General features: G+C 46.7%; 1 protein-coding gene across 1 annotated transcript in view; it reads right to left on the minus strand.

The window, feature by feature from the left end:
* LOC140393794 (voltage-gated potassium channel KCNC1-like) overlaps positions 1-24,918 on the minus strand; it is an 82,280-nt gene that overhangs the window by 11,251 nt on the left and 46,111 nt on the right. The window contains exons 2-3 of the mRNA XM_072480238.1: positions 16,549-17,473; positions 11,828-11,983 (exon numbers count right to left, since the gene is read on the minus strand). Coding sequence (XP_072336339.1) covers positions 11,828-11,983; positions 16,549-17,473 — 1,081 coding nt within the window. The remainder of the gene's footprint in view (positions 1-11,827; positions 11,984-16,548; positions 17,474-24,918) is intronic.

Here is a 24,918-nt window from a genome sequence, read left to right on the forward strand (position 1 = left end):
AGCGCATTTGCGTATGTTTGCTTGAGGGTTAGTGTTTATATGAGTGTGCATGTATGTGTGCAGAGGGTTAGTGTTTGTATGAGTGTGTGTGAGTATGTGTGAGTGAAGGTTAATGTTTATGTGAGTGAGTTTGTGTGTGAGTATGAGTCCGTGAGTGTTACTGTTTGTATGAGAAAATATGTGTGTGGTGCATTAGTGTGTGACTGAGTGTGTGTTTCAGTTTGTGTGTGAGGGTTAGTATTTGTATGAGAGAGTGTGTGTTTGAGTTTGTGTGTGGGGATTAGTGTTTGCATGAGAGAGTGTGTGTTTGAGTTTGTGTGTGAGGGTTAGTGTTTGTATGAGTGAGTGTGTGTTTGAGTTTGTGTGTGTCAGGGTTAGTGTTTGTATGAGTGAGTATGTGTTTGAGTATGTGTGCGGAGCATTAGTGTTTGTATGACTGAGTGTGTCTTTGAGTTTATGTGTGAGGGTTAGTGTTTGTATGAGTGAGTGTGTGTTTGAATTTATGTGTGAGGGTTAGTGTTTGTATGAGTGAGGGTGTGTTTCAATTTGTGTGTGAGGGTTAGTGTTTGTATGAGGGAATGTGTGTGATATGTGTGCATGTGGGTTAGTGTTTGTATATGTGAATGTGTGTTTGAATTTGTGTGTGAGGGTTAGTGTTTGTATGAGTGAGGGTGAGTTTGAATTTGTGTGTGAGGGTTAGTGTTAATATGAGCGAGTATGTGTTTGAGTATGTGTGCGGAGCATTAGTGTTTGTATGAGTGAGTGTGTCTTTGAGATTGTGTGTGAGGGTTAGTGTTTGTATGAGTGAGTGTGCGTTTGATTTTGTGTGTGAGGTTTAGTGTTTGAATGAGTGAATGTGTGTAAGTATGTGTGCGTGAGGGTTAGTGTTTGTATGAGTGACTGTGTGTGTATGTGTGTGTGAGGGTTAGTGTTTATATGAGTGTGTGTGTGTGTGAGTATGTGTGTTGAGGTTAGTGTTTGTATGAGTGAGTGTGTGTGAGTATGTGTGCAAGGGTTAGTGTATGTATGAGCGAGTGTGTGTAAGTATGTGTGCGTTAAGGTTAGTGTTTGTCTGAGTGAGTGTGTGTGTGAGTATGTGTGCGTGAGGGTTAGTGCTTATAGGAGTATGTGAGTGAGTATGTGTGTGGAGGGTTAGTGTTTGTGAGTGTGAGTGTGTGAGAGTATGTGTGCGGGGGTTTAATGTTTGTCTGAGTGATTGTGTGTGTGAGTATGTGTGCGTGCAGGTTAGTGTTAATGTGAGTGAGTTTGTGTGTGAGTATGAGTCCGTGAGTGTGACTGTTTGTATGAGAAAATATGTGTTTGAATATGTGTGCGGTGCATTAGTGTGTGACTGAGTGTGTGTTTCAGTTTGTGTGTGAGGGCTAATGTCTGTATGGGGGAGTCTGTGTTTGAGTTTGTGCGTGAGGGTTAGTGTTTGCATGAATGAGTGTGTGTGTGAGTATGTGAGCGTGAGGATTAATGTTGTATGAGTGAGTTTGTGTGTGAGTATTTGTGCGGGAAGGTTAGTGTTTGTATCAATGAGTGTGTGTCTGAAGGTTAGTGTTTGTATGAGAGAGTGTTTGCGTATGTGTGCGGAGGGTTAGTGTTTGTGTGAGTGATTGTGTGTATGAGTATGTGTGTGTGCAGGTTAGTGTTTATGTGAGTGAGTTTGTGTGTGAGTATATGAGGGTTGGTGTTTGTATGAGTGAGTGCGTGTGAGTATGTGTGCGGAGTGTTAGTGTTTGTATGAATGAGTGTGTGTGTGAGTGTGTGCGCGTGAGGGTTGGGTATATATGAGTGTGTGTGTGAGTATGTGTGCATGAGGGTTAGTGCTTGTATGACTGAGTGTGTGTGTGAGTATGTGTGCATGAGGGTTTGTGTTTGTATGAGTGAGTGTGTGTTTGAGTGTGTGCGTGAAGGTTAGTGTTTGTCTGAGCGAGTATGTGTGCCGATGGTTAGTGTTTGTATGAATGAGTGTGTATGTGAGTATGTGTGGGGGACGGTTAGTGTTTGTATGAGTGTGTGTGAGTATGTGTGCGGAGTGTTAATGTTTGTGTGAGTGAGTGTGTGTGTGAGTATGTGTGCGTGAAGGTTAGTGTTTGTATGGGTGAGTGTGTGTAAGTATGTGTGCGTGAGGGTAAGTGTTTGTTTGAGTGAGTGTGTGTTTGAGTTTGTGCGTGAGTGTTAGTGTTTGCATGAGTGAGTGTGTATTTGAGTTTGTGTGTGAGGGTTAGTGTTTGTATGAGTGTGTGTGTGTGTGTGTATGTGTGCGTGAAGGTTAGTGTTTATGTGAGTGAGTTTGTGTGTGAGTATGTGTGCATGACGGTTAGTGTTTGTATGACTGAGTGTGTGTGAGTATGAGTCTGTGAGTTTTAGTGTTTGTCTGAGTGAGCACATTAGCCTATGTTTGCTTGATGGTTAGTGTTTATATGAATGTGTGTGTATGTGTGCAGAGGGTTAGTGTTTGTATGAGTGAGTGTGTGTAAGTATGTGTGCGTGAGGGTTAGTGTTTGTATGAGTGAGTGTGTATGTGTGCAGAGGGTTAGTGTTTGTATTAGTGAGTGTGTGTAAGTATGTGCGTGAGGGTTAGTGTTTGTATGAGTGAGTGTGTATGTGTGCAGAGGGTTAGTGTTTGTATGAGTGAGTGTGTGTGAGTATGTGTGCAGAGGGTTAGTGTTTGTACGACTGAGTGTGTGTAAGTATGTGTGCGTGAGGGTTAGTGTTTGTATGAGTGAGTGTGTGTTTGAGTTTGTGCGTGAGGGTTAGTGTTTGCATGAGTGAGTGTGTGTGTGCGAATATGTGAGCATGAGGGTTAGTGTTTGTATGAGTGAGTTTGTGAGTATTTGTGCATGACGGTTAGTGTTTGTATGAATGAGTGTGTGTGTGAGTATGTGTGCGGGAAGGTTAGTGTTTGTATGAGTGAGTGTGTGTGAGTATGTGTGCGTGCTGGTTAGTGTTTATATGATTGAGTTTTGTGTGAGTATGTGTGCATGAGGGTTCGTGTTTGTATGAGTGAGTGTGTGTGAGTATGTGTGCGGAGGGTTAGTGTTTATACTGGTGAGTGTGTGTGTGAGTGTGTGTCCGTGAGGGTAAGTGTTTGTATGAGTGAATATGTGTTTGAGTATGTGTGCGGAGCATTAGTGTTTGTGTGAGTGAGTGTGTGTGTTTGAGTTTGTGTGTGAAGGGTAGTGTTTGTATGAGTGAGTATGTGTGTGTGAGTATATGAGGGTTGGTGTTTGTATGAGTGAGTGCGTGTGAGTATGTGTGCGGAGTGTTAGTGTTTGTATGAATGAGTGTGTGTGTGAGTGTGTGCGCGTGAGGGTTGGGTTGATACAAGTGTGTGTGTGGCAGTATGTGTGCATGAGAGTTAGAGTTTGTATGACTGAGTGTGTGTGAGGATATGTGCATGAGGGTTTGTGTTTTAATGAGTGTGTGTGTGTGAGTAGGAGTCTGTGAGTTTTAGTGTTTGTCTATGTGAGCGCGTTTGCGTATGTGTGTGTGAGGGTTAGTGTTTGTATGAGAGATTGTGTGCTTGAGATTGTCTGTAAGGAGTTTGAAGAAGTGAGTGTGTGTGTGAGTATGTGTGCGTGAGGGTTAGTATTTGTATGAGAGATTGTGTGTTTGAGATTGTGTGTAAGGGTTAGTGTTTGAAGGAGTGAGTGTGTGTGTGAGTATGCGTGCGTGAGGGTTAGTGTTTGTATGACTGAGTGTGTGTGTGACTATATGTGAATGAGGGTTAGCGTTTGCATTAGTGAGTGTGTGTGAGTATGTGTGTGTGAGGGTTATTGTTTTTATGAGTGAGTGTGTGTTTGAGTATGTGTGCGGCGCATTAGTGTTTGTATGACTGAGTGTGTGTTTGAGTTTGTGTGTGAAGGTTAGTGTTGCATGATTGAGTGTGTGTTTGAGTTTGTGTGTGAGGGTTAGTGTGTGTATGAGTATGTGTGCGGAGGGTGAGTGTTTGTATGAGCGAGGGTCTGTGTGTGCATGTGTGCGTGAGGGTTAATGTTTGTATGAGTGAGGTGTGTGAGTATGTGTGCGGAAGGTTATTATTTGTATGTGTGAGTGTGTGTGTTAGTATGTGTGTGCATGAGGGTTCGTGTTTGCATGAGTGAGTATATTTTTGAGTCTGTGAGTGGAGCACTTATATGAAAGTGTGTGTTTGAGTTTGTGTGTGAGGGACAGTTTTTGTATGAGTGAGTGTGTGTGTGAGTATGTGTGCGTCAAAGTTAGTCTTTGTATGAGTAAGCATGTGTGTGAGTATGTGAGGGTTGGTGTTTGTATGAGTGGGAGCGTGTGAGTATGTGTGCGGAGGGTTAGTGTTTGTATGAGTCAATGTGTGTGTGAATATGTGTGCATGAGGGTTAGTGTTTGCATGAGTGAGTGTGTGTGTTTGTATGTGTGTGTGTGTGAAAATGTGAGCATGAAGGTTAGTGTTTGTATGAGTGCATGTGTGTTTGAGTATGTGTGCTTTAAGGTTAGTGTTTGTATGAGTGTGTGTGTGAGTATACGTGCGTGAAGGTTAGTGTTTGTCTGAGTAAGTATGTGCTTGTGTATGTGTGCGGAGCATTAGTGTTTGTATGAGTGAGTGTGTGTTTGAGTTTGTGTGTGAGGGTTAGTGTTTGTATGAGTGAGTGTGTGTGTGAGTATGTGTGCGGAGGGGTAGTGTTTGTATGAGTGAGTGTGTGTGAGTATGTGTGTGGAGGGTTAGTGTTTGTATGAGTGAGTGTATGTGAGAGTATGTGTGCGTCAAGGTTAGTGTTTTTATGAGTGAGTGTGTGTGTGAGTATGTGTGCGTGAGGGTTAATGTTTGAATGAGGCAATGCGTGTGAGTATGGGTGCGTGAGGGTTAGTGTTTGTATGAGTGAGTACGTGTGAGTATGTGTGTGGAGGGTTAGTGTTTGTATGAGTGAATGTGTGTGTGCGTATGTGTGCGTGAAGTTTAGTGCTTATGTGAGTGAGTGTGTGTGTGAGTATGTGTGCATGAGTGTTACTGTTTGCATGAGTGAGTGCGTGTTTGTAAGTGTGTGCATGAAGGTTAGTGTTTGTATGAGTGTGTGAGTATGTGTGCTTGAGGGTCAGTGATTTGTATGAATGAGTGTGTGTGAGTATGTGTGCGGAGGGTTAGTGTTTGTATGAGTGAGTGTGTGTGTGAGTATGTGTGTGAAGGTTAGTGTTGCATGATTGAGTGTGTGTTTGAGTTTGTGTGTGAGGGTTAGTGTGTGTATGAGTATGTGTGCGGAGGGTGAGTGTTTGTATGAGCGAGGGTCTGTGTGTGCATGTGTGCGTGAGGGTTAATGTTTGTATGAGTGAGGTGTGTGAGTATGTGTGCGGAAGGTTATTATTTGTATGTGTGAGTGTGTGTGTTAGTATGTGTGTGCATGAGGGTTCGTGTTTGCATGAGTGAGTATATTTTTGAGTCTGTGAGTGGAGCACTTATATGAAAGTGTGTGTTTGAGTTTGTGTGTGAGGGACAGTTTTTGTATGAGTGAGTGTGTGTGTGAGTATGTGTGCGTCAAAGTTAGTCTTTGTATGAGTAAGCATGTGTGTGAGTATGTGAGGGTTGGTGTTTGTATGAGTGGGAGCGTGTGAGTATGTGTGCGGAGGGTTAGTGTTTGTATGAGTCAATGTGTGTGTGAATATGTGTGCATGAGGGTTAGTGTTTGCATGAGTGAGTGTGTGTGTTTGTATGTGTGTGTGTGTGAAAATGTGAGCATGAAGGTTAGTGTTTGTATGAGTGCATGTGTGTTTGAGTATGTGTGCTTTAAGGTTAGTGTTTGTATGAGTGTGTGTGTGAGTATACGTGCGTGAAGGTTAGTGTTTGTCTGAGTAAGTATGTGCTTGTGTATGTGTGCGGAGCATTAGTGTTTGTATGAGTGAGTGTGTGTTTGAGTTTGTGTGTGAGGGTTAGTGTTTGTATGAGTGAGTGTGTGTGTGAGTATGTGTGCGGAGGGGTAGTGTTTGTATGAGTGAGTGTGTGTGAGTATGTGTGTGGAGGGTTAGTGTTTGTATGAGTGAGTGTATGTGCGAGTATGTGTGCGTCAAGGTTAGTGTTTTTATGAGTGAGTGTGTGTGTGAGTATGTGTGCATGAGGGTTAATGTTTGAATGAGGCAATGCGTGTGAGTATGGGTGCGTGAGGGTTAGTGTTTGTATGAGTGAGTACGTGTGAGTATGTGTGTGGAGGGTTAGTGTTTGTATGAGTGAATGTGTGTGTGCGTATGTGTGCGTGAAGTTTAGTGCTTATGTGAGTGAGTGTGTGTGTGAGTATGTGTGCATGAGTGTTACTGTTTGCATGAGTGAGTGCGTGTTTGTAAGTGTGTGCATGAAGGTTAGTGTTTGTATGAGTGTGTGAGTATGTGTGCTTGAGGGTCAGTGATTTGTATGAGTGAGTGTGTGTGAGTATGTGTGCGGAGGGTTAGTGTTTGTATGAGTGAGTGTGTGTGTGAGTATGTGTGTGAAGGTTAGTGTTGCATGATTGAGTGTGTGTTTGAGTTTGTGTGTGAGGGTTAGTGTGTGTATGAGTATGTGTGCGGAGGGTGAGTGTTTGTATGAGCGAGGGTCTGTGTGTGCATGTGTGCGTGAGGGTTAATGTTTGTATGAGTGAGGTGTGTGAGTATGTATGTGGAAGGTTATTATTTGTATGTGTGAGTGTGTGTGTTAGTATGTGTGTGCATGAGGGTTCGTGTTTACATGAGTGAGTATATTTTTGAGTCTGTGAGTGGAGCACTTATATGAAAGTGTGTGTTTGAGTTTGTGTGTGAGGGACAGTTTTTGTATGAGTGAGTGTGTGTGTGAGTATGTGTGCGTCAAAGTTAGTCTTTGTATGAGTAAGCATGTGTGTGAGTACGTGAGGGTTAGTGTTTGTATGAATGAGTGTATGTGTGTGAGTATGTGAGGGTTGGTGTTTGTATGAGTGGGAGCGTGTGAGTATGTGTGCGGAGGGTTAGTGTTTGTATGAGTCAATGTGTGTGTGAATATGTGTGCATGAGGGTTAGTGTTTGCATGAGTGAGTGTGTGTGTTTGTATGTGTGAGTATGAAGGTTAGTGTTTGTATGAGTGCATGTGTGTTTGAGTATGTGTGCTTTAAGGTTAGTGTTTGTATGAGTGAGTGTGTGTGAGTATACGTGCGTGAAGGTTAGTGTTTGTCTGAGTAAGTATGTGTTTGTGTATGTGTGCGGAGCATTAGTGTTTGTATGAGTGAGTGTGTGTGTGAGTATGTGTGCGTGAGGGTTATATGAGTGAGCGTGTGTGTGAGTATGTGTGCGGAGGATTAGTATTTGTATGAGTGAGTTTGTATGAGTATGTGTGCGTGAGGGTTCGTGTTTGTATGAGTGAGTGTGTGTGTTTGAATACATGTCAATGAGTGTTAGTGTTTGCATGAGTGAGTGTGTATATTTGTGTGTGTGTGCATGAAGGTTAGTGTTGGTATGAGTGTGTGTGTGTGAGTATGTGTGCGGAGGGTTAGTGTTTGTATGAGTGAGTCTGTGTGTGAGTATGTGTGTGAGGGTTAGTGTTTATATGAGTGAGTGTGTGTGAGTATGTGTGCGTGAGGGTTAATGTTTGTATGAATGAGTGTGTGTGAGTATGTGTGCGTGAGGGTTAATGTTTGTATGAGTCAATGCGTCTGAGTATGTGTGCGTGAAGGTTAGTGTTTGTATGAGTGTGTTTGTGATTGAGTATGTGTGCGGAACATTAGTGTTTGTATGAATGAGTGTGTGTTTGAGTTTGTGTGTGAGGGTTAGTGTTTGTAAGAGTGAGCGTGAATGTTAGTGTTTATGTGGGTGTGTGTGAAAATGTGTGCGTGACGGTTAGTGTTTGTAGGAGTGCATGTGTGTTTGAGTATGTGTGTGTTAAGGTTAGTGTTTGTATGAGTGAGTGTGTGTGAGTATACGTGCGTGAGGGTTAGTGTTTGTATGAGTAAATATATGTTTGAGTATGTGTGCGGAGCATTAGTGTTTGTATGAGTGAGTGTGTGTTTGAGTTTGTGTGTGAGGGTTAGTGTTTGTATGAGTGAGTGTGTGTGTGAGTATGTGTGCGTGAGGGTTAATGTTTGAATGAGTCAATGCGTGTGAGTATGGGTGCATGAGGGTTAGTGTTTGTATGAGTGAGTGCGTGTGAGTATGTGTGTGGAGGGTTAGTGTTTGTATGAGTGAGTGTGTGTGTGAGTATGTGTGCGTCAAGGTTAGTCTTTTTATGAGTGAGCGGTGTGTGAGTATGTGTGCTTGAGGGTTAGTGTTTGTATGAGTGCATGTGTGTTTGAGTATGTGTGCGTTAAGGTTAGTGTTTGTCTGAGTGAGTGTGTGTGAGTATGTGTGCGTGAGGGTTAGTGTTTGGCTGAGTAAGTATGTGTTTGAGTATGTATGGGGAGCATAAGTGTTAGTATGAGTGACTGTGTGTTTGAGTTTGTGTGTGAGGGTTAGTGTTTGTATGAGTGAGTGTGTGTGATTATGTGTGCGTGAGGGTTATTGTTTGTATGAGCCATTGCGTGTGAGTGTGTGTGCGTGAGGATTAGTGTTTGTATGAGTGAGTGTGTGTGAGGATGTGTGCGTGAAGGTTAGTGTTTGTATGAGTGAGTGTGTGTGTATGTGTGCCGAGGATTAGTGTTTGTATGCGTGAGCGTGTGTGAGAGTATGTGTGCATGAAGGTTAGTGTTTGTGTGAGTATTTGTGCGTGAAGGTTAATGTTTGTAAGAGTTAATGCGTGTGAGTATGTGTGCGTGAGGGTTAGTGTTTGTATGAGTGAGTGTGTGTAAGTATGTGTGCGTGAAGGCTAGTGTTTGTGTGAGTGAGTATGTGATTGAGTATGTGTGCGGAGCATTAGTGTTTGTATGAGTGAGTGCGTGTTTGAATATGTGTGCGTGAGTGTTGGTGTTTGTATGAGTGAGTGTGTGTATGTGTGCGAAGTGTTACGGTTTGTATGAGTGAGTGCGTGTGTGTGTATGTGTGCATGAAGCTTAGTGTTTATGTATGTGTGTGTGAGTATGTGGGCATGAGGGTTAGTGTTTGCATGAGTGAGTATGTGTTTGAGTACGTGTGCGGAGCATTAGTGTTTCTATGAGTGAGCGTGTGTGTGAGTATGTGTACATGAAGGTTAGTGTTTGTATGAGTGAGTGTGTGTATGTGCTAATTGTTAGTGTTTCTATGAGTGACTGTGTGTGTGAGTATGTGTGTGTGAAGGTTAGTGTTCATGTGAGTGTGTGCGAGTATGTGTGCATGAGGATCAGTGTTTGCATAAGTGAGTGTCTGTGAGTATGTGTGCGATCGGTTAGTGTTTGTATGAGTGAGTGTGTGTGTGTGTGTGTGAGTATGTGTGCATGAGGGTTAAAGTATGTATGAGTGAGTATGTGTTTGAGTTCATGTGCGGAGCATTAGTGTTTGTATGAGTGAGTGTGAGTTCAGTCTGTGCGTGAGAATTAGTGTTTGCATGAGTGAGTGTGTGATTGGGTTTGCGTGTGAGGGTTCGTGTTTGTATGAGTGAGTGTGTGTGTGTGAGTATGTGAGCGTGAGGGTTAGTGTTTGTATGAGTGAGTGAGTGTGTGTGAGTATGTGTGCGGAGCGTTAGTGTTTGTATGAATGAGTGTGTGTGTGAGTATGTGTGCTTGAGGGTTTGCGTTTATACTCTTCCAACTTCTTCCATCGGGCAGGAGATACAGAAGTCTGAGAACACGTACGAACAGACTCAAAAACAGCTTCTTCCCTGCTGTCACCAGACTCCTAAATGACCCTCTAATGGACTGACCTCATTAACACTACACCCTGTATGCTTCATCCGATGCCGGTGCTTATGTAGTTACATTGTATATGTTGTGTTGCCCTATTATGTATTTTCTTTTATTCCCTTTTCTTTTCATGTACTTAATGACCTGTTGAGCGTCTCGCAGAAAAATACTTTTCACTGTGCCTCGGTACACGTGACAATAAACAAATCCAATCCAATCCAATCTAATATGAGTGTGTGTGTGTGTGTGTGCCTATGTGTGCGTGAAGGTTTGTGCTTATGTGAGTGAGTGTGCATGTGTATGTGTGTGTGAGGGTTAGCGTTTGTATGAGTGAGTGTGTGTCAGTATATATGAATGAGGCTTAGTGTTTGTTTGAGTGAGTGTGTGTGTGAGTATGTGTGCGTGAGGGTTAGTGTTTGTATGAGTGAGTGTGTGTGAGTATGTGTGCAGAGGGTGAGTGTTTGTATGAGTGAGGGTGTGTGTGAGCATGTGTGCCTGAGGGTTAGTGTTTACATGAGTGAGTGTGTGTGAGTATGTGTGCGTGAACGTTCGTGTTTATGTGAGTGTGTGTGCGAGTATGTGTGCGTCAAGGTTAGTGTTTGTATGAGTGAGCGTGTGTGTGAACATGTGTGCGTGAACGTCAGAGTTTGTTTATGAGTCAGTGTGTGTGTGAGTGTGTGTGCATGAGGGTTAGTGTTTCTTTGAGTGCGTGTGTGTTTGAGTATGTGTGCGGAGCATTAAGGTTTGTATGAGTGTGTGTTTGAGTTTATGTGTGAGGGTTAGTGTTTATATGAGTGAGTGTGTGTACGAGTATGTGTGCGTGAGAGTTAGTGATTGTATGAGTGAGTGTGTGTGCGAGTATGTGTGCGTGAGGGTTAAGTTTTATATGAGTGTGTGTTTGAGTATGTGTGCGGAAGGTTAGCGTTTGTGTGAGTGAGTGTGTGTGAGTATGTGTGCAAGGGTTAGTGTATGTATGAGCGAGTGTGTGTGAGTATGTGTGAGTATGTGTGCATGAGGGTTCGTGTTTGTATGAGTGAGTGTGTGTGGGAGTATGTGTGCGTGAGTGTTAGTGTTTGTATGAGTGAGTGTGTGTGGGAGTATGTGTGCGTGAGTGTTAGTGTTTGTATGAGTGAGTGTGTGTGGGAGTATGTGTGTGTGAGGGTTCGTGTTTGTATGAGTGAGTGTGTGTGGGAGTATGTGTGCGTGAGTGTTAGTGTTTGTATGAGTGTGGTGTGTGAGTTTGTGTGTGTGAGGGTCAGTGTCTGTATGAGTGAGTGTGTGTGTGAGTATGTGTGTGAGGGCTAGTTTTTGTATGAGTGAGTGTGTGTGAGGGTTATTGTTTATATGAGTGAGCGTGAGTATGTGTGAAGGTTAGTATGTGTAGGACTGAGCGAGTGTGAGTGTGGTAAGGGTGGGGTGGTGCGATTTAATGAAGGTGATGGGGAGCTGGTGAGAGCCTCTTGTTGACTCCCATTGCGATGGCCAACGAGGTACTTAACTGGGCAAGAGGGGGACTGCCCTGTAATTTCCCATCCCCCCACAGACATGGGTGCTGCCAGCCAATCACAGGCTAAGCTGTGCACTGCCTGTCAGTGCCAGTGGGATCAGTGGCAGTTTCTGACATTGCACCCACTCAGGAGCCAGGATCATGGTGGGCCCGAGGCCACAGGCGAGTGATAGCTCGATTAGGGTCCTGGGGTGAACCCTGAGGCACGAGGCTGGCCCTGGTTGCGCCTCCCTGAATGTCAGATTCCCTGATGCCAGGTCCCTTGATCAGGCGCTGAGTGACAATGGAGCACCCCTCACATCTTCCCACTGCCCGGTCACACAGAGAAGCTGACACCATATGCCAGTATGCTGGTCAAGCTGTGCGCAGGGCGAGTCCGCTGCCCACCATTGTGAGCCAGGGAGAGGCCCTGAAGTGGGCATTGAATTATTCTGGAAACTTCAATGGGCCTGCCTGCAATGGATGTACTTCTGGCAGAGATGGGAAGAAGGCAGAGTCACTACCCAGCACCAACTTGCCCAACTAAATGTCCCCTGCCACCCAATGCACCTCGAAGGAGATTATTAATTACCCCTCCTGTTCTGTCCTCCATCGGTGAACTCACCAGGTGTCAGTAAGAAGCAGGCTGACCCTTTCTTGCACCTGTCCCTGGAACTGGAATATTTGTGCATCCTATTCTCATCAGGTGTTAGCGGTTGATTCAGTGCAGCACTCTCCTCATCTGATAAGGCCATGTTCGCTTCACCATTCTGTTTTGAGTCTTGGAATATATACAGAATTTCTGCTCAGTATCTTGTATACATCACTGCAACAATACTTTATCTTTTCCCAGACAAGGCAAGCCACAAATTGAAGCAGGAAAGAACAGTTTACAATGCAATTGCTTCTCAGAAACTGCTGGAGAAATAACAGCAGGTGGAGCCGATTTCACTGCCACACGCGTGCCAGGAGCAGACTGCACTGTCACACGTGTGCCCAGAGCTGGGATCCCTGCCGCACGCATGCCAAGATCCAGATGCACTCTTACACATGCGCCAGGAGCTAAATGCAGTGCCACACATGTGCCAGGAGTCAGGTGCACTGTCACATATGTACCACGAGTCAGGTGCACTGTCACACATGTACCACAAGTCAGTTGTGCTGTCACACATGTACCATGAGTCAGGTGCACTGCCACACATGTACCAGGAGTCAGGTGCACTGTCACATATGTGCCGGGAGTCAGGTGCACTGTCACACATGTACCACGAGTCAGGTGCACTGTCACACATGTACCATGAGTCAGGTGCACTGCCACACGTGCCAGGATCCGAGTTCACAGCCACGCATGTGTCAGGATCCGCGTGCACAGCCACGCATGTGTCAGGATCCGAATGCACAGCCACGCATGTGTCAGGATCCACGTGCACAGCCACGCATGTGTCAGGATCCGCGTGCACAGCCACGCATGTGTCAGGATCCGAATGCACAGCCACGCATGTGTCAGGATCAGTTTGTACAGCCACGCATGTGTCAGTATCCGCGTGCACAGCCACGCATGTGTCAGGATCCACGTGCACAGCCTCGCATGTGTCAGGATCCACGTGCACAGCCACGCATGTGTCAGGATCCGCTTGTACAGCCACGCATGTGTCAGGATCCGACTGCACAGCCATCAGGAAGGACAAGGGTAGCAGACACATGGAAATCCCACCACCTGGAGGTTCCACTCCAAGTCACTCACCATCCTGACTTGGAAATATATCGCCATTCCTTCGCTGTCACTGCGTCAAAATCCTGGAACTCCTTCCCTTACAGCACTCTAGGTTTATGTATACTTCAGGGAAATGCAGTGATTCAAGAAGGCAGCTCACCACCACCTTCTGAAGGGCAATTTGGGATAGGCAATAAATGCTGGCCTAACCAGTGATGCCCACATCCCGTAAATGAATAAAGAAATAATGATTCTAACAGCATAAATGGAGACTATTCTGCCCATTGTGGCTGTGCTACCTCTTGAATGAGTTACCCAAGTAGTCCCAATCTCCTACTCTTGCGCCATCACCCTGCCCATTCACCATCACATTCACTTCTGAAAGTTCCCGCTGAGTCTGCTTCCACTGCCCTTCAAACAGCACATTCCAGATCACAACACACTGTCAATATCAATGTTTTCCACATAGGAACATAGGAATTAGGGGCGGAATTCTCCGCAATCGGCGCGATGTCCGCCGACCGATGCCAAAAACGGCGCAAATCAGTCCGGCATCGCGCCGCCCCAAAGGTGCGGAATCCTCTGTATCTTGAGCGGCCGAGCCCTAACCTTGAGGGGCAAGGCCCGCGCCGGACTGATTTCGGCTCACCAGCTGGCGGGAAAGGCCTTTGGTGCTCCTCAGCTGCCGCGAAACTGACTTTGCCGGGCGGCGCATGCGCGGGAGCGTCAGCGGCTGCTCATGGCATCCCCACGCATGCGCAGTGGAGGGGGTCTCTTCCGCCTCCACCATGGTGGAGACCATGGCGAAGGCGGAAGGAAAAGAGTGCCCCCACAGAACAGGACCGCCCGCGGATCGGTGGGCCCCGATCGCGTGCCAGGCCACCATGGGCGCACCCCCCGGGGGCCAGATCGCCCCACGCCCCTCCCCCCCCACCAGGACCCCAGAGCCCACCCGCGCCACCTTGGACCGCCGGTAAGAGAGGTGGTTTAATCCACGCTGGTGGGACAGGCATTCCAGCAGCGGGACTTCAGCCCATCCGGGCCGGAGAATTGCCGGGGGGGGGGGGGATACCCGCCCCCGCCGAATATCCGGTGCCGGAGAATTCGGCAACCAGCGGGGGCGGGTTTCACGCCAGCCCCCAGCAATTCTCCGACCTGGCGGGGGTTGGGAGAATCCCGCCCTAGATGCACAATTAGGCAATTCAGCCCCTCGAGCTTGCTCCACTATTCAATCAGATCATAGCTGACCTCCTTTTGGTCTCAAATCTACCTCCCTAACTGTTCCCCATTTCCCATTAACCCATTTTTAAACAGAAATAGATTTATCTCCTTCTTGATTTAATGAATCAGACTCCACGCAGCATGAGGCAGAAGTTCTAGAAGTTCACCACCCTTTGCAAGGTGTCAGGATCCTGTCTCACAGCGGATACCTGTGACCTCTTGTTCGAGATTGCTCCACAAGGGGGAACATTTTGTCTACATTTACTTTATCAATCTCTTTTAATATTTTATATACCTCGATCAGATCCCCTCTCATCCTTCTAAACTCCAGAGAGTATAAGCCCAAATTGTTCAATCTCTCCTCATACGTCAACCCCTTCATCCCCGGAATCAATCCGGTGAATCTCCTCTGACCAGCATTCAATGGCACCACATCCTTCCTCAAATAAGGAGACCAAAACTAGACACAATGGACTGGATTCTCCGACCCCCCGCCGGGTCGGAGAATCGACGGGGGCTGGCGTGAATCCAGCGCCTGCCGGTTGCCGAATTCTCCGGCACCGGATATTCAGCGGGGGCGGGAATCGTGCCGTGCCGGTTGGCGGCCCCCCCCCCCCCCCCCCCGGTGATTCTCCGGCCCGGATGGGCGAAGTCCCGCTGCTGGAATGCCTGTCCCGCCGGCGTGGATTAAACCACCTCTCTTACCGGCGGGACAAGGCGGCGCGGGCGGGCTCCGGGGGTCCTGGGGGGGTGCGGGGCGATCTGGCCCCGGGGGGTGCCCCAACGGTGGACTGGCCCGCGATCGGGGCCCACCGATCCGCGGGCGGGCCTGTGCCGTGGGGGCACTCTTTTCCATCCACCTTCGCCACGGTCTCCACCATGGCGGAGGCGGAAGAGACCCCCTCCACTGCGCATGCGCGGGGATGCCGTGAGCGGCCGCTGACGCTCCCATGCATGCGCCGCCTGGCAAAGTCATTTCCGCGCCAGCTGGCGGGGCACCAAAGGCCTTTCCCGCTAGCTGGCGGGGCGGAAATCAGTCTGGCGCGGGCCTGGCCCCTCAAGGATAAGGCTCGGCCACTCAAGATGAGGAGGATTCCGCACCTTTGGGGCGGCGTGATGCCAGACTGATTCCCGCCATTTTTGGCGCCGGTCGGCGGACATCACGCCGATTGCGGAGAATTCCGCCCTTTGTCTCCATTTCGGAGAATAGCGCCCACGGTCTTACCAACCATACAATTGCAACAACACTTCTCTACTCGTATACACCAGTCCATTTGATTTTTTTATTACAGGCTGTACCTGCATACTGACTTTCTGCGATTCATGAACAAAGATACCCAGATCCCCTGCACAGACACATTTTGAACCTGCTTTCCATTTAGATAATAATTTGCCTTTCTATTTTTTTTCAGCCAAAATGGATAACCTCGCACTTATCCACATTAAACTCCGTCTGCCAAATTTTGGCCCATTCTCCGAGCCTACCTATGTCCGTCTGTAAACTCTTTATCTCCTCTTCACTGTCTACTTTCCCACCTATTTTAGTATCATCCACAAATTTTACTCTGCTACACTCTGTCCCAGCTATGTTTCTTTTGGGATTTGTCTTAAATTTGCCTTCCTCTATCACATCTCTCCTTAACCTTCTCTGCTCTAACAATCCCAGCTTTGTCAAACTCTCTGTAAAAACTGAAAATCTTTATCCCTGGAACAATCTGATAAATCTTTGCTGTTTGTTCCTTTCAAAGTATTTCTTGCTTTTCTCTTTTTACTCCCTTAATCTTCTCTTCCTATCTTCATTTCTCATTCTGTCGCTACTCTCCTTCTCTCTTCTGTCTCTATGGGAGGCACCGTGGTTAGACCTGCCGCCTCACAGTGCCAGGGATCTGGGTTGATTCTGTCTTTGTGAGGTTTGCACGTTCTCCCCGTGTCTGCATGGGTTTCCTCCGGGTGCTCCGGTTTCCTCCCACAGTCCAAAGATGTGCAGCTTAGGTGGATTGGCGGTGCTAAATTGCCCATTAGGTGGGGTTATGGGTTTACAGGGTGGGGGAGTGGGCCTAGGTAGGGTGCTCTTTCAGAGGGTCGGAGCAGACTCAATGGGCCGAATGGCCTCCTTCTGCACTGTAGGAATTTTATGGGTCTTTCCTTTCATTTCCTTTGTCTTCTTTTGATTGGTTAAGGGCCTCAGTTTCAGACACCTGTTGGCCTTGTGGCAATGTGACCCTGAGCATTAAATCAGGACCTGGAATGTAACTTTAAAGAGTTTCTGTGCTAACATGACGCTGCGCAGAAGACGCCACATAGCCTCAGCAACTGAATAGGAATGAGAAATACATCTTCTGGAATGACACAAAGACAGGACAGCAACGCTCACACACAAGCTCTGAAATGTAACAGAATTCAGGTCCTACCTGAGTTCTTTCTCTCTTTGATTTCTTCGGCAGTACTTGCATTGCTGTCACCCTGGGTGTTGTTGAGTGGAGAGCTCAGGGCTGACTTGCAATGGCCCGAAGACTTGGCATGTGGCCCACTGGGGATGTGTTTCCTCCGTTTCTTGGGGAGTTTTTGCTTGGCCATTGCCAGGGAATAATACATTCCAAAGTTATTGACAATGACTGGCACAGGCATCGCAATGGTAAGCACACCAGCCAGGGCACACAGTGCTCCCACTAGCATACCTGACCATGTCTGGGGGTACATGTCACCATAACCAAGGGTAGTCATGGTGACGACTGCCCACCAGAAGCCAATGGGGATATTTTTGAAGTGAGTGGGACTCCCACTGTTGGGGTTTTCCCCCAGCCTCTCTGCATAGTAGATCATTGTGGCAAAGATGAGGATTCCCAGAGCGAGGAAGATGATAAGTAAGAGGAACTCATTGGTGCTGGCTCTTAAGGTGTGTCCCAACACCCTCAATCCCACAAAGTGCCGGGTCAGCTTGAAGATCCGTAGAATCCGTACAAACCTGACAACCCGAAGGAAGCCCAGAACATCCCTTGCTGCCTTGGAGGTCAACCCACGAAGTGCCAGTTCCAGGTAGAAGGGCAGAATGGCCACAAAGTCAATGAGATTCAGCATATTCTTAATAAACAGCAGTTTATTGGGGCAGAAGGAAATACGGACCAAGAACTCTAGAGTGAACCACACGACACACACGCCTTCCACATACATGAGCGCAGGTTCTGTCACCACTTCATACACATTCACCAGTTGAGTGCTGTTCCCAACGCCTGTACTTTCCGTCAAGTTAATGATCTTGTTGAATGCTTCGTGTGTCTCAAGGCAAAAGGCGGTGATTGACAGGAGGATGAAAAAGAGGGACACAAAAGCAATAAGCTGCAAAAGAAAAATAATGCGGGTCAGACAAAAGTCAGAATCAGAGCTTCAAATCTGCAATAGCCACTCAGGAATGAGTTACTGCCTGGTGAAAGGAGACCATCTGAAGGTGCGGAAGAAATATACACAGGTTGTGGATACGTTGGCTTTAATAGCTTGCAACCTTTTCTTAAATACTTTTCTCCTGATTGTCAAATGCCGACTATATCAACAACAATAAAATGCATTTATATAGCATCTTTAATCAGCAAAATAGCACACTGTAAACAATTGATAAACCAATCTATCCTTTTTAAGATCCTTGTCAGTGAAATTCTCCCATTTGATCACTCAGGATGTAACTCATAGAACAACACAATCATTGATCATTGCTGCCTAGCTCAACTCGTTCTGTCACTCAACAATTTCTCCTTTAACTTGTCTCACTTCCTGCAAATAAAAGATGCGATTATGGGTACCCACATGGACCCCAGCAATGTCTGTTTTTTTGTGGGGTATGTGGAACATTCCTTTCTCCAGTTTTACTCAGGTTCCCTCCCCACAACTCTTTCTCTGTTACAGCGATGACGGTATTGGCTCCGCTTCATGCTCTCGTCTGGACCTGGAAGAACTTATCGATTTTGCTTCCAATTTCCACTCCTCTCCGACACTTCCTTTCCTTGAACTCACTGTCTCTATTTCTTTCCCTCACCCTGTCAGCATTCCGCAGGGACCATTCCCTCCATGACACCTGGTTCCACTCCTCCAACACCCAACTCCTCATCCCCCTTCGCATGGTACCTCCCCATGCAATCTCCATACAGTCGCAGAATGTGAAAGACCTGCCCCTTTACCTCCTCACCATCCAAAGCCCCAAACACTCGTGAAGCAGCGATTCACTTACACTTCTTTCAATTTAATAATAATAACCTTTATAGTCACAAGTAGGCTTACATTAACACTGCAATGAAGTTACTGTGAAAAGCCCCTAGTCGCCACATTCCGGCGCCTGTTTGGGTACACGGAGGGAGAATGTCCAAATTACCTAACAGCATGGCTTTCAGGACTTGTGGGGGGAAACCGGAGGAAACCCACACAGACACGGGGAGAACGTGCAGACTCCGCACAGACAGTGACCCAAGCCGGGAATCGAACCTGGGACCCTGGCCCTGTGAAGCCATAGTGCTAACCACTATGCTACCGTGCTGCCCATATTTAGTCTACTGCATTCACTGCTCCCAATGAGGTCTTCTCATTGGGCAGCATGGTAGCACAAGTGGATAGCACTGTGGCTTCACAGCGCCAGGGTCCCAGGTTTGATTCCCCGCTGGGTCACTGTCTGTGCGGAGTCTGCACGTTCTCCCCGTGTGTGCGTGGGTTTCCTCCGGGTGCTCTGGTTTCCTCCGACAGTCCAAAGACGTGCAGGTTAGGTGGATTGGCCATGATAAATTGCCCTTAGTGACCAAAAAGGTTAGGAAGGGTTATTGGGTTACGGTGATAGGGTGGAAGTGGCTTAAGTGGGTCGGTGCAGACTCGATGGGCCGAATGGCCTCCTTCTGCGCTGTATGTTCTATGTTTTCTACACCGGGGAGATTAAACACACACTCGGTAATCGCTTTGAGGAACACCTTCACTCAGTCCACAAGCATGATCCAGGCCTTCCTGTTGCTTGCCATTTTAACTCATGCCCTCATTGTGTATTGAGTCTGAAGAGATAGGAGAGGTCTTGAACGAGTACTTTTCTTCTGTATTTACAAATGAGAGGGGCGATATTGTTGGAGAGGACAGTGTGAAACAGATTGAGGCAATACTTGTTAGGAAGGAAGATGTGTTGGGCATTTTGAAAAACTTGAGGATAGACAAGTCCCCCGGGCCTGACGGGATATATCCAAGGATTCTATGGGAAGCAAGAGATGAAATTGCAGAGCCGTTGGCAATGATCTTTTCGTCCTCACTGTCAACAGGGGTGGTACCAGGGGATTGGAGAGTGGCGAATGTCGTGCCCCTGTTCAAAAAAGGAACTAGGGATAACCCTGGGAATTACAGGCCAGTTAGTCTTACTTCGGTGGTAGGCAAAGTAATGGAAAGGGTACTGAAGGATAGGATTTCTGAGCATCTGGAAAGACACTGCTTGATTAGGGATAGTCAGCACGGATTTATGAGGGGTAGGTCTTGCCTTACAAATCTTATTGAATTCTTTGAGGAGGTGACCAAGCATGTGGATGAAGGTAAAGCAGTGGATGTAGTGTACATGGATTTTTGTAAGGCATTTGATAAAGTTCCCCATGGGAGGCTTATGCAGAAAGTAAGGAGGCATGGGATAGTGGGAAATTTGGCCAGTTGGATAACGAACTGGCTAACCGATAGAAGTCAGAGAGTGGTGGTGGATGGCAAATATTCAGCCTGGATCCCAGTTACCAGTGGCGTACCGCAGGGATCAGTTCTGGGTCCACTGCTGTTTGTGATTTTCATTAATGACTTGGATGAGGGAGTTGAAGGATGGGTCAGTAAATTTGCAGACGATACGAAGATTGGTGGAGTTGTGGATAGTAAGGAGGGCTGTTGTCGGCTGCAAAGAGACATAGATAGGATGCAGAGCTGGGCTGAGAAGTGGCAGATGGAGTTTAACCCTGAAAAGTGTGGGGTTGTCCATTTTGGAAGGACAAATATGAATGCGGAATACAGGGTTAACGGTAGAGTTCTTGGCAATGTGGAGGAGCAGAGAGATCTTGGGGTCTATGTTCATACATCTTTGAAAGTTGCCACTCAAGTGGATAGAGCTGTGAAGAAGGCCTATGGTGTGCTCACGTTCATTAACAGAGGGATTGAATTTAAGAGCCGTGAGGTGATGATGCAGCTGTACAAAACTTTGGTAAGGCCACGTTTGGAGTACTGTGTACAGTTCTGGTCGCCTCATTTTAGGAAGGATGTGGAAGCTCTGGAAAAGGTGCAAAGAAGATTTACCAGGATGTTGCCTGGAATGGAGAGTAGGTCTTACGAGGAAAGGTTGAGGGTGCTAGGCCTTTTCTCATTAGAGCGGAGAAGGATGAGGGGCGACTTGATAGAGGTTTATAAGATGATCAGGGGAATAGATAGAGTAGACAGTCAGAGACTTTTTCCCCGGGTGGAACAAACCATTACAAGGGGACATAAATTTAAGGTGAAAGGTGGAAGATATAGGAGGGATATCAGAGGTAGGTTCTTTACCCAGAGAGTAGTGGGGGCATGGAATGCACTGCCTGTGGAAGTAGTTGAGTCGGAAACATTAGGGACCTTCAAGCAGCTATTGGATAGGCACATGGATTACGGTAAAATGATATAGTGTAGATTTATTTGTTCTTAAGGGCAGCACGGTAGCATTGTGGATAGCACAATTGCTTCACAGCTCCATGGTCCCAGGTTCGATTCCGGCTTGGGTCATTGTCTGTGCGGAGTCTGCACATCCTCCCCGTGTCTGCGTGGGTTTCCTCCGGGTGCTCCGGTTTCCTCCCACAGTCCAAAGATGTGCGGGTTAGGTGAAGTGGCCAATGATAAATTGCCCTTAGTGTCCAAATTGCCCTTGGTGTTGGGTGGAGGTGTTGACCTTGGGTAGGGTGCTCTTTCCAAGAGCCGGTACAGACTCAATGGTCCGAATGGCCTCCTTCTGCACTGTAAATTCAATGATAATCTGTGATTAATCTAGGACAAAGGTTCGGCACAACATCATGGGCCGAAGGGCCTGTTCTGTGCTGTATGTTCTATGTTCTCACGCTCACATGTCTCTCCTTGGCGTGCTGCATTGTTAGACTATAAGATGTAGGAGCAGCAGTAAGCCATTCAGCCCATCGTGTCTGCGCCGTGAATCAATGAGTTCATGGCTAATCTGATATGATCATCTTCAACCCCACTTTCCCTGCCTTATCCCCATAACCCTTGATTCCCTTACTAATTAAAAATCTGTCTATCTCAGCCCAGCCTCTACAGCTCTCTGAGGAGAGGAATTCCACAGATTCACTGCCCTCTGAGAGAAGAAATTCCTCTTCATCTCGGTCTTTTTAAAAAATAAATTTAAGACTACCCAATTCATTTTTTTTTCCAATTAAGGGGCAGTTTAGCATGGCCAATCCACCTACTCTGCACATCTTTTGGGTTGTGGGGGCAAAGCCCACGCAGACATGGGGAGAATGTGCAAACTCCACACGGACAGTGACCCAGAGCCGGGATTGAACCTGGGACCTCAGCGCCGTGAGGCAACAGGGCTAACCCACTGCGCTACCGTGCTGCCCTTCATCTGTCTTAAACGGATGACCATCTTACGGACTCTGGTCCTAGATTCTCCCACAAGTGGAAACAACCTCTCAACATCTACCCCGTCCAGTCACCTGAGAACCCTATATAAACTAGATTAGAACTTTTTTATCCACGCAGATGTGAAAATCTGTTGATAGCTTCACCTCCAATATAACATATAATCATAGTCATTAGTTCAAAACAGTAAATATTTCATCTATCGCTACATTCATACTTTTGTGCATATGTGACATAGCATGGTAGCACAGTTGGCAGCACAGTTGGTTCACAGCTCCAGGGTCCCAGGTTCGACTCCCGGCTTGGGTTACTGTCTGTGCGGAGTCTGCATGTTCTCCCCGTGTGTGCGTGGGTTTCCTCCGGATGCTCCGGTTTCCTCCCACAGTCCAAAGATGTGCAGGTTAGGCGGATTGGCCATGATAAATTGCCCTTAGCATTCAAAAAGATTAGGTGGGGTTACGGGGATAGGGTGGAGGCTTAAGTAGGGCAGCTCTTTCCAAGGGCTGGTGCAGACTCGATGGCCGAATAGCCTCCTTCTGCACTGTAAATTCTATGATCCATTCCATACAAAATTAACATACTGCACACTGCCATTAAAGCACTACTGCAGTTAAAATAAATAAAAACAAGTTAAATTTACATGATGTTATTTAGTAAGCCTATGGTACTGGGAACAAAAGACCACCTGAACAGATTTCTCCTAGCAACAGGCATTCTAAAGCATCGGCCCAAAGGGAGACTTTCAAATTGATGATATAAAGAGCTCAGGGATCACCGATCATGCCCGAAGCATTTCTCTTAACTGTGTTGTTAAATAAATCGAGAGCTGTTGTGTTTGCTGTCTACCAGTGATTTTACCTGCAGTGTTGCCAATTCAGGCCAGTTAACCCAGGTTACCATACCAGACTGCCTTGTTGAATATTAAAACACTCTTCCGGACTATGATTTAACATCTCTAAGACATTGTGACTCACTCCAAACCCTTTCAGTTTTCTAATTAAAAACCAACACCAGCTAGCCTTCTTGAAGATAAAGTTGGTATTCTCAATATTGACACAATATAGAATCCCGACCATAGAATCCTGACAGTGCAGAAGGAGGCCATTCAGCCCATCGAATCTGCATTGGCCCGATGAAAGACCATCCTATCTAAGCCCACGCCCCCTTCCCCATCCCAATAACCTCACCTAACCTGCACATTTTTGGACTGTGAGAGGAAACCAGAGCACCCGAAGGAAACCCACGCAGACATGGGGGGAAAGTACAAAGCCCACACAGTCACCCAAGGCCAGAATCGAAGCCAGGTCCCTGGAGCTGTAAGGCAGCAGTGCTAACCACTGTGCCACCCATATATATCCCAATAAGGTCACCTTTCATTCTTTTAAACGCCAATGAGTACAGGCCCAACCTACTCATAAGGAAATTCCTCCATAGCCAGGATCAACCTAGTGAACCTTCTCTGGACTGCTTCCAATGTAAGTATATATTTCCTTAGATAAGGGATAAATCTGCTCACAGTATTCCAGGTGCGATCTAACTAGTGCCTTGTATAGTTTTAGGAAGACTTTCCTATTTGTATAATCCATTCCCTTTGAAATAAAGGCCAACCTTTAATTTGCCTTCCCTATTATCTGCTGAAGTTGCATGCAAACCTTTTGTGATTTATGTCTGAGGACTTTTCAAATCCCTCTGTGCTGCAGCTTTCTGCAGTCTTTCTCCATTTAAACAATGTTCAACTCCTTTATTCTTCCTGCCAAAGGCTGAAATTCTCCGGCCTTTCACATGACGGGATTCTCCGGTCCCACAGGCAGCGCACCGCCTCCCGTGGGTTTCACGGTGGTGCGGGGTAGATTCAATGGGAATTCCCATTGACAGCAATGGGAACAGAGAATCCTACCGTCAGCGAATGGTGCGACCACTCCAGCCACCGAGAAACACAAGGATGGGAGGTTGAAAAATCCCACCCCATAACTTCACATTTTCCCACATTATATTCCACCTGACAAGTTTTAGCCCACTCACTTAACCTGTCTATATCCCTCTGTAGACTCTTTGGGGTGGATTTTCCACATCCCTTGCAGCGGGGGTTCAGAGTCAGTGGGACCGGAGGATTGCTCTGGAGAATATAGCCGGAAACTCCCCCCCTTTGTGTCACCCTCATCACTTGACTTTGCACCTATTTTTGTGTCATCCACAAACTTGGCAACAGTATATTCACTTCCCTTGTCGAAGTCATTAATATATATTGAACATAAATGTAGCCCAGCACTGATCCATGTGGCACTCCACCAGTTGCAGGTTGCCATTCTGAAAATGCCCCTCTTAACTCAACTCTTTCTCTTCTATTAGCTAGCCAACCTCTATCCATGCTAATATACTACCCCCAGTACTATCTTATCTTATTAAGTAGCCTTTTGTTCAGTACCTTATCAAACACTTTTTGGAAATCTAAGTATATTACATCTACTGTTTCCTCTTATTCCATCCTGCTTGTTACCACCTCAAAGAATTCTAATAAATTTCTCAGGCATGATTTCCCCTTCATGGAGCCATGCTAACTCTGCTAGATTATATTATGGGGGGGGGATTCTCCATCCCTCCGCACCCATTTTCGGATGCGCCGCGCCCCCGCCAGCAGGTGGATTCCCTATCCCGGAAGCCAGCCAATGGCTTTTCCCATTGTGGGCACTCGCATACCATTGGGAAATCTGTGGGCATGAGTCCTCTGTCGGCAAAACGGAGAATCTTGGCGATAGAGAACCCAGCCTTATGCATTTCTTTTTTAAAATAAATTTAGAGCACCCAATTATTATTTTATTCCAATTAAGGGACAATTTAGCATGGCCAATCCACCTAACCTGCACATCTTTTGGGTTGCGGGTGAAACCCATGCAGATGGGGGAGAATGTGCAAACTCCAGACGGACAGTGACCAAGGGCCGGGATTCGAACCAATGTCCTCAGCGCCGTAGTCCCAGTGTTGTCCACTGCGCCACCGTGCTGCCCTGCCTCATGCATTTCTAACTGCTCTTCTATTACACCCTTTATGATAGACACTCACATTTTCCCAATGACAGACATTAAGCTAACTGACCTATAGTTAGCAGGGGCGAGATTCCCCGACCCCCCGCCGGGTCGGAGAATCGCCGTGGGCTGGCGTGAATCCCGCCCCCGCCGGTT

This window comes from Scyliorhinus torazame, chromosome 17, assembly GCF_047496885.1.
Source record: "Scyliorhinus torazame isolate Kashiwa2021f chromosome 17, sScyTor2.1, whole genome shotgun sequence".
Taxonomy (NCBI): Eukaryota; Metazoa; Chordata; class Chondrichthyes; order Carcharhiniformes; family Scyliorhinidae; genus Scyliorhinus; species Scyliorhinus torazame.